Source organism: Hyperolius riggenbachi, chromosome 10 (assembly GCF_040937935.1).
Source record: "Hyperolius riggenbachi isolate aHypRig1 chromosome 10, aHypRig1.pri, whole genome shotgun sequence".
Taxonomy (NCBI): Eukaryota; Metazoa; Chordata; class Amphibia; order Anura; family Hyperoliidae; genus Hyperolius; species Hyperolius riggenbachi.
In genome coordinates, this window is record NC_090655.1 from 181,858,493 (window position 1) to 181,870,619 (window position 12,127).

Sequence of the window (12,127 nt, forward strand, 5' to 3'; positions counted from 1 at the left end):
AGCTACTGATTGGGATGAAGTTCAATTCTTGGTTACAGTTTCTCTTTAAGGGCCCGCTGACACAGGAGACCAGGGTTCAAATCTCGGCTCTTCCTGTTCAGTAAGCCAGCACCTATTCAGTGAAGATACCTTGGGCAAGACTCCCTAACACTGCTACTGCCTATAGAGCACGCCCTAGTGGCTGCAGCTCTGGCGCTTTGAGTCCCCCAGGAGAAAAGCGCAATATAAATGTTTTGTATCTTGTCTTTTAATTGAAAAAGTACCACAAAGGGCTCTATTCATAAAACATTTGAGTCGGAAAAAATCGTGGAGGTAAAATACCGCAGCGGTATTTTAGACTTCTGGGTGGTCATTCATAAAAATCTTGCCAGCTGCGATGCAAGTGCGGAGATCTCCCGCTGAAGGCTGGCGGTAAGCTGGCGGAAGGCATGCGGAAACACTTAAGCCGGCAGAGTCCCTCCGTGCGCTGCTCTCTCTGGGAGGTCTGTCCCATTCACTTGTATGTAATCCGCAGGCTTCTCGCTAAATCAGAGGAAGCGGTATTTCCCGTCCACATACCGCTTCCTCTAATCTTTATGAATGGCCATTTTATTACTTTTTTCTAGATAAATCTAGAAAAACACTGCAGAAGGCGGAAATTTCTCGCTCTGCTGGGGGATTGTAGATTTTCATGTGGGAACAGGTTTTATGAATGCCCACTTTGCTAAATGGTCGGGAAAGTCCGCTGTTTTGAGCGGAAAACTTGCGGTAAAGTTTTATGAATAGAGCCCAAAGTAGGAGAAAAAGAACTATCAAAAATATTTTGAGTATTTTTTATTTTTATTTTTTGCTTGCTAGTGGTTTAAAAGCATTTTATCGACAAGGTTGAAAACATCTCCTAGGGGAAAACCCAGGAAAGAATGTAATTGCATATGGGCCCCATGTGTCATATGTTTTCTTCCGTCTCTTGCAGAGGATTGTGAAAGAGCTAAAAAATCAGGGTCTGCAAAATGTTATCTATACAGATTGCATAAGGGACGTAAATATCAGACAGGTGAGTTCTCAGTTTGTTTCTGCAGAGATGAACATATTTATGGATCATTGACTTGGTAAATGTTTACTCAGGCTTCAATTCACTAAGACCTGTTTGGTAAAAAAAAATAATAGGTCGGTAAAATACTGTATTTTAGCTTTTTCCGAATTCACTGAGATTGTCACACGTGGTAATAGTTTGGTATTTTACCAAAAAACATTAAAGAGGAAACATAGTGACTTATGGTAGAATGTAATTAGTTATATCAAAAGCAAATGAATATTTCCTTTTAACCCATTCTCGTTCCGTCGTTTTCACTTGAGAAATGTTCACCTCCCATTCATTAGCCTATAACTTTATCACTACTTATCACAATGAACTGATCTATATCTTGTTTTTTCCGCCACCAATTAGGCTTTCTTTGGGGGGTACATTTTGCTAAGAGCCACTTTACTGTAAATGCATTTTAACAGGAAGAAAAAGAAAAAAACGGAAAAAATCATTATTTCTCAGTTTTCAGCCATTATAGTTTTAAAATAATACATGCCTCCATAATTAAAACTCACGTATTGTATTTGCCCATATGTCCCGGTTATTACACCGTTAAAATTATGTCCCTATCACAATGTATGGCAACAATATTTTATTTGGAAATAAAGGTGCATTTTTTCCGTTTTGCATCTATCACTATTTACAAGTTTAAAATAAAAAAAATAGAAATATATCATCTTTACATTGATATTTAAAAAGTTTAGACCCTTATGTAAATATTTACATGTTTTTTTTTTATTGTAATGTTTTTTTTTTATATTAAACATTTTATTTGGGTAGTTTTGGGAGGGTGGGATGTAAACTATAGGTTTATAATGTAAATGTGTGTTGATTTATTTATTTTTTTACTTTTAGTTGTAGTTTTACTTTTTGGCCACAAGATGGCGGCCATGTGTTTGTTTACATGACGTCACTCTAAGCGTAACATACGCTTAGAGCGACCCATGGGGGAGGTAACAGCCAGAAAAGGCGCAGCTTCCGAGAGAAGCTGTCACTTTTTCAGCGGCGGAGAGGAATCAGTGATCGGGCACCATAGCCCCATTCACTGATTGCCTGGCTAACGAACCGCGGGCCGGGAGCGCGCGTGATCGGCCGCGGGAGCGCGCATGGTTCCTGGTTTCTACGTCCAGGAACCAAAATAGGTTAAATATGGTGCCTTCAAATTCCCTATCACCATTACTATAAAAAGAATAGTTTTGGCCAGAGCCGGATTATCCACCAGGCAACAGAGGCAGTTGCTTTCATCTAGTGAAAGGTCAGGGGCCCCCGGCAGCCCCAATAAAGATGTATTGCCCCTGTTGATGTAACTCTTTATGGTCCGTTAAAAACAAAGTCTTCAGGAATGCTCTCCGATAATAAGACACATACAGACAGTGTTTCATCCTGAATTCCCCCCCCCCCCCCCCTCCTTAGTTTAGCTGCCAGACACAGGCTAATGTTATTTGTGTGATCTCTGTCCAGCCTCTCCACTAATAAAAATGTTTTGTAAACAGCAGAAACTACTTACTAGCCAAGGCTACAGGTACATATGTAGTTAACTTTTCTTCCATGATAGCATCATCATTTACCCTTAGTTTTATCACCCGAGTTATACCTGAGCGTGGCCACAGCCATGCTCAGACATGAATCCTGTTAGTTTGACACACTGTGGCATTACCTGGCAGCAAAAAAGATGCAATTTGCAGAGTGTGAGCAGAGGGGATCAAAGTATCTATTACAGGGGGGAAGGGGGTGATTTCCCCCAGACCACCTTTCATTCAGTGATTTAGGGCTTGTCCAGCTCTGGTGTATTCAGGTTTGTTGTTGTAAGGCATTGTGAAACACTAGACTAGCTGATAAAAGTGCAATTAGAGGGCAGGCAAGCTGGTAAATATACACAGCATGATGCAGAGCTTGCCTGGAGGGTCTGTGGGCAAATCTGTCTGGTCTCTTCCCTATAATGACTGCATGTGTGGATAAGGTGTTAAATAAGTTGAAAAGTTTTTGACAGTCCCTAGACTCTAGGAGGGCTGCTTTCTGACTTGTGTGAGAGACTGGCACGGACAGGAGTCCTATTACAGGCAAGTAGCCTCTGTGTGATGTGGGACTGCAATACAGATATGCTCTCTGCTCCATCTCAATCTATTCTCAGTGTCTCTCCATCCTCCTCTTTCTGGGCTAGTGCACGCCAAAATCACAATAGCAATCGCTAGCAATTTGCAAGTGCGATTTTGTGAAGCGATTTTCAAAGCAATTTTTGAATGAATTGCTCCAAAAAATGCTTACATGCAGCATGTTTGCGATTTTGAAAAAAAAAACACAATGCTGCTGTGGGAACACTCTCATAGGGTAACATTAGCCAAGCGCTTTTCAAATCACTCTTGGTGTGCACCGGCCCTCCCTCATTCACCTTTGCTTCCTCATTTCCCCTAGTGCTGGTTGTGTCTACTTGTGTCATACAGGAAAGCTAAATAAAAGTGCAATCCTGTTGAGGCAAATACCTTCTTCCCTCTCTTTCAGCTTTTCTCTCCTCATCGTTTCTCCCCTTCACTGCATAAGGGCTGCATAAGGGCTCAGACACACTATAAGCACTTTTCTGAGCGATTTTACCATGATTTTAATGTAAGTCAATTTGAGCGTTTTTTAAAAAGCTCTCAGAAAGCTCTGATGGCTAAAATCGCTCAGAAAATCGCTTATAGTGTGTCTGAGCCCTTCGTTTTGCTGCTATGGGGCTCATGGTTTAGGAACCGGTACTGAGTGCCGTGCACCAAAACCACCTGCTTTGACTTCTCTCTCCAGTCTTATTAGAAACCATAACCTAAAGCTGGCCATACATGCATCAATTGCAGATTCTTTCACTATGATCGAATCATAATGGCTTTTCCACCTCTCAGTGCGGAGTATGGAAGTGGCCTATAGGGTTTCATACTATAGTAAAGTGAGTTGTGTGCAGACAGTGATGCCACTGACCACCAAAAAGGCACGGATGTTGAGCAGGGATGGGGTAGGGAAAACAGTGATGGAAGGAGGGGTACCGAAACTTCAGAAATTAGCATTAGCAAGGCAGGGTGGGAGGTCACTAAAGATGTGTGACCTGACAGAGGGAGATGGTGGCAAAGAGGAGGACATAAGTGAGTGAGGGGAGGAATGAGCTTCGGAGAATTAAAGTGGCCATACATCTGTTGACATCTGGCTACCTATACTGGGGGGTGACAGCTGGCTATATATAATGAGGGTCATCTGGCTATATATAGTGTGGGGGGGGGTCACTTGGCTACCTATACTGGGGGAACATCTGGCTACCTTTACTGGGGGGTTGTCTTGCCTTCTATTCTGGGGGACATCTGGCCACTACCTATAGTAGTGGGACATGCAACTTCCTATACTGCAGGGACATCCGGTCACCTATACTGGGTGGGGGAGCATCCTTTCAACAGGGTGGCTGAGGAGGGGGGCCCTAAATTTATTGCTCTGCTTGGGGCCCTGTGTGGTCTTAATCCGGCTCTGGTTTTTGCACTAGGACTGCTATGGTCTTGCATGACCCAGAATAAAGCATACTGTTGGACTGCTTGTTAGCAGTGTTCCAGTGATTTCAGAGACTTTTTGAATTTGAATTTGATTTGTAGTTCTCCAAGTCTGGGCTCAGACTCGCTTTTACTGCAATTTACAGGTAGCAGAAGTACAGTTCTCCATTTCACCTCAAATGCACTTTGCCCAGAATATATTGTATTGGATTTCAACTGTATGTGACTTCTTTATTTACTGTATTATATGAATTGGTATGCTGTTGTATAAAGATAGTCCCATTTGCTGTCTGTTCAGGTAAAATGAATTGTAGACTTTCCAGTTCAATTCTGTTATAAAATAAGTCACTTTTCTCCTCATTTCTGTGTATTGCATAGGTTGTTCCCGCCATTACTGAACACATTGAAGGTAGTCCTCGATTCCACAGAACAGAGGTTAGCTGCTACATACTAAAAGCTAATATTGCAATGAACTATATGTCAATAATGCATAATGTTTGTTTCTAACTGTATAGACTATATGTTGAAATTGTCCTTTTTTGTTATTCTGAATCTTGTAGAACCCAGAAATCTGCATTATGGTGATAGGAATTCCCAATGTTGGAAAATCTTCTCTAATTAACTGTCTGCGTAGAATTCATCTAAGGAAAGGTACGATCCCAATGTTAAGGTTATATCTTATTTTGCCTGTTACCACACTTCCCCTAATGCATATGTATGGAATCAATCATTGTTATTGCTGTGACAGAAGAGCACTTGTGCACTCCTTTTTTTATTGTAACTCTTTGTATTTAGGGAAAGCCTCTAAAGTAGGTGGAGAACCTGGAATCACACGCTCAGTGCTTTTCAGAATACAGGTGAGTAGATAACTGGATGATATGAGTAAGTCATAAGCTAAGTATACTCTGTAGGTATTCCTTGACCTTCCTGATTCTTTCATCCAGAAATCAAAATTGTGCAAAGATATCACTGTCATCCTCTTCTGTGATCCACCAAGATAGATTGTCTTGCCTGGGGCCTCTTTTGTACTGCAGGAACTGCAAAGCAAGTTTCTGCAGCTTGGTGCTGCTTGTTCTTACTCCCTCCTTCTGACTTCATAGAAAAGGGCATACCACTTGGCCAGGAGCTGAGCAGTATGTCTGTACAGCAGTCATCCCAAAACTATATAGTATTATTTTGGGCAACCAAAGTTTAAAGTGTCTAACAAGCATTAGTGCCAAATGTACATGGGTGGTTGAATATCCATGCACAATAATAATAATACATTTTCACATTTCTGCTGGGCTCATAACATCCCACTGCTAAGATTTTTGTCATTACCATGTTTGCTTTTCAATTATTGTTTCCCTGTAATTATTGTTCCACAGTAAGCTTGAAATCACTAAATTATTTTCTGTATATTTGGATTTGTTTTGTACGTATAGAGCATCTTGGATCACTTGTATGTATATAGATAGATGTATGGTGGTATAAATATAGAATAACTCACTGAAATCCCACATTCTGAAACTTTGAAGGTATTTTTTTTTATAAAAGTTTTTTTTGCTGTCTGCGTTTTACCTCGGTGTGCACAAACTCATATTATCAACACATTTGGGCAGTCCAAATTGGTGCAGCAGTGTATAGATGTGAAAAGAAAGGAGAGTATCTAATAAAGGTATTACACACTTAAAGGACATCTGAGGTGAAAATAAACTGATGAGAAAAACAATTGTATCTATCTTCCTTCTCCTAAAAATGACATTTTTAGATATCCCACAGTTTAATTTTATATTTGAATCTAGTTTTTAATGTTTCATTGTCTCTACTCAATAACACTTTCACTGAAGTATGCCAGCGGTGAAATCTATGAATTATAGCCATTTACTGACAGGAATGTAGTTTATGGCTGTAATTACTTATCAGTGAGGGTTATGCTACCCTCTGACCCAACCCGACCTGGTCCCGACCCGGACAGAAACTGTGACTTGCATACCTGATGTTTAACCTCCCTGGCGGTAACCCCGACCTGAGCTCAGGGTAGGAAAAAAGTACGGCGAGCGGTAAGCCCGAGCTCAGGTCGGGGTAGGGAATTACCTTGTTTGCATGCTGTTTAGGAGTCCCGCATGCGATTGGCGCTGCGCAGTGGGACTCCAGCCTCTGTCCACAGCTGTCTGCAGCCTCTTCTGGCCAACGGGATCACCAGATCCTCGCTCTTGTTCCAGGGACCCGGCGGCCAATCATTGCTGCGGAGCGGCGGTGGCGGCATGACGTCGGCGGGGCTAAATTTAAAGCGGACATTAAATTTTTTGTATGCGCAGGAAAAGTGTATTTTATGTATATACGTGTATACATGTATATGCGTGTATGCGTGTATATACGTGTACACATGTGAATACGTATATACATATGTATACATGTATATACAGTGTGATGCAAAAGTTTGGGCAACCTTGTTAATCATCATGATTTTCTTGTATAAATCATTGGTTGTTACGATAAAACATGTCAGTTAAGTATATCATATAGGAGACACACAGTGATATTTGAGAAGTGAAATTAAGTTTATTGGATTTACAGAAAGTGTGCAATAACAGTTTTAAATAAAATTAGGCAGGTGCATAAATTTGGGCACTGTTGTCATTTTATTGATTCCAAAATCTTTAGAACTAATTCTTAGAACTCAAATTTGCTTGGTAACCTCAGTGACCCCTGACCTACATACACAGGTGAATCCAATTATGAGAAAGAATATTTAAGGTGGTCAATTGTAAGTTTCCCTCTTCTTTTAATTTTCCCTGAAGAGTAGCAACATGGGGGTCGCAAAACAACTCTCAAAGGACCTGAAGACAAAGATTGTTCATCATGGTTTAGGGGAAGGACACAGAAAGTTGTCTCAGAGATTTCAGCTGTCTATTTCCACAGATAGGAACATATTGAGGAAATGAAAAACCACAGGCTCAGTTCAAGTTAAGGCTCGAAGTGGCAGACCAAGACAAATCTCGGGTAAACAGAAGCGACGAATGGTGAGAACAGTCAGAGTCAACCTACAGACCAGCACCAAAGACCTACAACATCATCTTGCTGCAGATGGAGTCACTGTGCATTGTTCAACCATTCGGCACACTTTACACAAAAAGATGCTGTATGCAAAAGTGATGCAGAGTAAGGCCTTGTTTCCATCTATCTGCTTCTGTCTACTTTTTATCAGCACATCAATGTTACAGATTGATACATGTTGCTGAAAAGCGGACAGAAGCACATAGATGGAAACGAGGCCTAAGCCTTTTCTCCCCCACAGTACAAACAGAGCCGCTTGAGGTATGCTAAAGCACATTTGGACAAGCCAGCTTCATTTTGGAATAAGGTGCTGTGGACTGATAAAACTAAAATTGAGTTATTTGGGCATAACGACGGGCGTTATGCATGGATGAAACACTACACAGCATTCCAAGAAAAACACCTGCTACCTACAGTAAAATATGGTGGTGGTTCCATCATGCTGTGTGGCCAGTGCAGGGACTCAGAATCTTGTTAAAGTTGATGGACGCATGGATTCCACTCAGTATCAGCAGATTCTAGAGACCAATGTCCAGGAATCAGTGACAAAGCTAAAGCTACACCGGGCCTGGGTCATTCAACAAGGCAACAACCATAAACACTGCTCAAAATCCAATAAGGCTTTCATGCAGAGGAACAAGTACAATGTTCTGGAATGGCCATCTCAGTCCCCAGACCTGAATATAATTTAAAATCTGTGGTGTTCGTTAAAGAGAGCTGTCCGTGCTCGGAAGCCATCAAACCTGAATGAACTAGAGATGTTTTGTAAAGAGGAATGGTCCAAAATACCTTCAGCCAAAATCCAGACTCTCATTGGAACATACAGGAAGCGTTTAGGCTGTAATTTCTGCAATAGGACTATTTACTAAATATTGATTTCATTCCTTTTTTGTGGTGCCCAAATGTATGCACCTGCCTAATTTTGTTTAAACAATTATTGCACACTTTTTGTAAATCCCAAAAACTTCATTTCGTTTCTCAAATATCACTGTGTGTGTCTCCTATATGATATATTTAACTGACATTTTTTATTGTAACAACCACGATTTATACAGGAAAATCATGACAATTAACAAGGTTGCCTAAACTTTCGCATCCCACTGTATGTATATACATGTATACATGTTGCCGCCTGCACTGAATTCTGGATTTTGACTACTCTCTTCTTGCTGCCTGCACTGATGTCTGCCTGGATTTTGATTACTCTGCCTGCCGTCTGCACCAACGCCTGCCTGGATTTTGACTACTCTCGGCTTGCCAACTGCATTTATGTCTGCCTGGATTTTGACTACTCTCTGCTTGCCGTCTGCACCGACTTCTGCCTGAATTTTGACTACTCTCTGCCTGCTGCCTGCACTGACTTCTGCCTGGATTTTGACTACTCTCTCCCTGCCTTATTTGTACAATTAACATTTTTTTAAGTTTATTCATAAATTTAATTCAACAAATTCGTGTTCTATTCTTTTATTTATATGCAGAATGTCTACCAGGCTTTTATTCTGGCATATTTTGGTGAGTTATAACGTAAGAATTGGAGGCCTACAATTCTTGAAAAACAATGTACCGCTATTGACTCCTAATTCCAGACAGAAATGCACTACCAGGGAGGTTAACTCTTTCAGGCAGAGAAAGGAAAAAAAGGAACACAGCCTAGTTATGCTCTCACATGGTTATCTTCCTACCTCTCTGGAAGGTCCTTCAGTCTCCTACTCAGATCAGATCTCTTCTCCTCATGCTTTGTATGTCGGGGTTCCTCAAGGCTCTGTCCTTGGTCCCCTCCTCTTTTCCATCTACATGCACGGTCTTGGTGACTTAATCAACTCATTCAGGTTTCAATACCACCTGTGTGCAGACGATACGCAACTGTACCTCTCGGACCCAGACCGTAACTCCCTCCTCAAACGTGTTCCTGACTGCTTGTCTGCTATATCCTCCTTCATGTCCTCTCGCTTCCTAAAACTTAATATGAGTAAAACGGAACTAATAATTTTTCCACCGTCTCTGGCCACCTCTCTGCCTGAAGTAACTATAAATGTTAATAACACTCCCATAACTTCAGTTCCCAAAGCACGGTGCTTGGGGGTAATATTCGACTCTTCTCTCTCTTTTATTCCTCATCTTAACTCCATAACCAGCTCCTGCCATCTTCAACTCAAAAATATATTTCGCATCCGTCCCTTTCTCATTCAAGACACAACCAAAATGTTAATACATGCTCTTATAATTTCTCGTCTGGACTACTGCAATGTACTACTTTGTGGACTACCTTCTAACAAACTGGCCCCGTTCCAGTCGGTACTGAACTCAGCTGCTCGTCTCATTCATCTTTCTTCTCGATCTTCCTCTGCTGACCCTCTCTGTCAAGCTCTTCACTGGCTGCCAATTAACCAGAGGATACAGTTCAAACTCCTAACCCTAATCTACAAAGCTCTCCATAATCTCTTTCCCCGGTACATATCCTCACTAATTTCCAGATACAAACCCAATCGCAATCTCAGATCTGCACACGATCTTCTGTTGTCTTCCTCTAGAATCACCTCCTCACATTCACGCTTACAAGATTTTGCACGCACTTCACCCCTTCTCTGGAATCCCCTCCCACAACACATCCGTCACTCGCCAACCTTTGTCACTTTTAAACGCTCTCTAAAAACTCATTTGTTCCGACAAGCATATGCGCTACCTTAAGCCACTTCCCTTTGTCCTAAGACTAAATTGCACTCCTCCTAGGTATCCTAAAACACTGCCTCTATATATTTTATCGTATACTACCCCTCCTCGTTTCCCCCCATTCCCTTTAGATTGTAAGCTCGCAAGGGCAGGGCTCTCTCCCCCTTTTGTGTCTTGGAAATCATTATACATTTTATTCATCATGTTACTTTTACCACGGTCATTACCACCTCTGTATTTTGTATTCTGTATGCTGTATCATTTTTTGTATTTTGTCACTAATTATGTATCTTGTATATTAGTGCACACCATTGTCTGTATTATGTACCCCATGTTTGTTTCTTACTTTGTACAGCGCCACGGAATATGTTGGCGCTTTATAAATCAATAATAATAATAATAATAGTTATTTGTGTGCTTGGCACTATACATACAAATGTCTCTCATCATGTTGCATATTGTCACCTCGGTTGTAGTTTAAGTTAGTACTGTCCACAACGTATACAGTAAGTTTATTGCACAAGAAATCTTGGACACAATCAGTGTTAAAAAAAAAATATTAGGTCAATATGGAAATGCATAAATGTGAAATTTCTTTGCGCAGAAAGAACACGATTGAACATCTGAGGAGTATCGAGAGATCTCAATAGGCCCAGACAAGATGCAGATCTGGCTATGTATACCACCTAATCACACATGCTATAAAGCTATGCATACAGCAGTCCAACTTTAATGGCTAGTGCATGTGTAGTGTTCTCCGCTACCGGTAATTTTGCAAGAGGTTGATTGCTGACAGTATGGTACAAAAAATGTACTTGCTTTTTGGAGATTAACCTGTTTGAGATCGACCATAGTATGCGGCACTTGTGGTTACCTAAGCCTGATGCGGCGTAGTTTTAATGCCACCGAATCCCTTCTACAGGACGTGATTAAACATCCCCACTGGCACAAAACTAAGCTGTCTGAAGACAGCTGAGTTCCGTACTGAAGCCGATTTAATTGGCTTCTGGCCCCCTGATCATTGAGAACCAATCAAAGTCATCAGGAAGTGTAAAATTAAAAAGGCTCTGGTCCTTAAGGGGACAGAGCTGTGCGGATTGCAAGAAGTTAGTTTGATTGTCTCTCCCTCTCACTAGCTGTGGATACAGTGTATGCAAACCAGCTTTTTCCTGCATAGTGGATCAGGGTTGTGAGGAGGCGCCCAGAAGTGTGTAAAGTTGGGTAACTGGTATCAACTTATATGTATAAAAAATAGGTTTCTTACCTCTATAGAAGACTCACGAGAGTGGATTATCAGGGAGCCTCACACGGTTCTTTGGAAAGGTTGACTGTTCTCTAATGACCTGAAGAAGCGAGCATGGTCCCGTGAAACACGTTGTCAACAGTATAACCTCTTTTTTTATACATATAAATTGATGCCAGTTACCCAACTTTACACACTTCTGGGCGCCTCCTCACAACCCTGATCCAGTTACTGCACACCTCCCTCGGAGGTGACGACCTCGACCACGGTGGACCAGTTCCATCACAGACAGAGGACCCAAAGAGAGGAGCGACCGCCCGACTTATAATCCGGATACCGAGCGGCAACGGTCTTTTCCCGCATGCCTATACGGTGGTTGCAGGACTGCAACCCGTGATTGTGAGTACCCATTCTATAAGAATTTGAGCCATTTGGCGCTAATAACGATACTGCACTATTGGGCTCCCGGTCTTCCCTCTCCTAACAGAAAAAGGCAACTTCTCCTCAGAAGTGAAGGAAAAACCCTTGACCTGTATTCTTCTCGTCATGCATACAGTGCATGTCTGACCGTTTAGGACCTGATAACTTCTTTCTGAATGTGGGGAGTTA

The 12,127-nt window shown here is 41.6% G+C and overlaps 1 protein-coding gene across 2 annotated transcripts in view; it reads left to right on the forward strand.

Annotated features, from left to right (window-relative positions):
- MTG1 (mitochondrial ribosome associated GTPase 1) overlaps positions 1 to 12,127 on the forward strand; it is a 57,904-nt gene that overhangs the window by 13,951 nt on the left and 31,826 nt on the right. For both annotated transcript variants that reach the window (XR_011024271.1, XM_068255327.1), the window contains exons 4-7: positions 953 to 1,033; positions 4,945 to 5,001; positions 5,127 to 5,217; positions 5,362 to 5,423. Coding sequence is in view for 1 of the 2 variants with exons in the window: in XM_068255327.1 (XP_068111428.1) it covers positions 953 to 1,033; positions 4,945 to 5,001; positions 5,127 to 5,217; positions 5,362 to 5,423 (291 nt within the window). In the remaining variant the exon portion in view is untranslated. The remainder of the gene's footprint in view (positions 1 to 952; positions 1,034 to 4,944; positions 5,002 to 5,126; positions 5,218 to 5,361; positions 5,424 to 12,127) is intronic.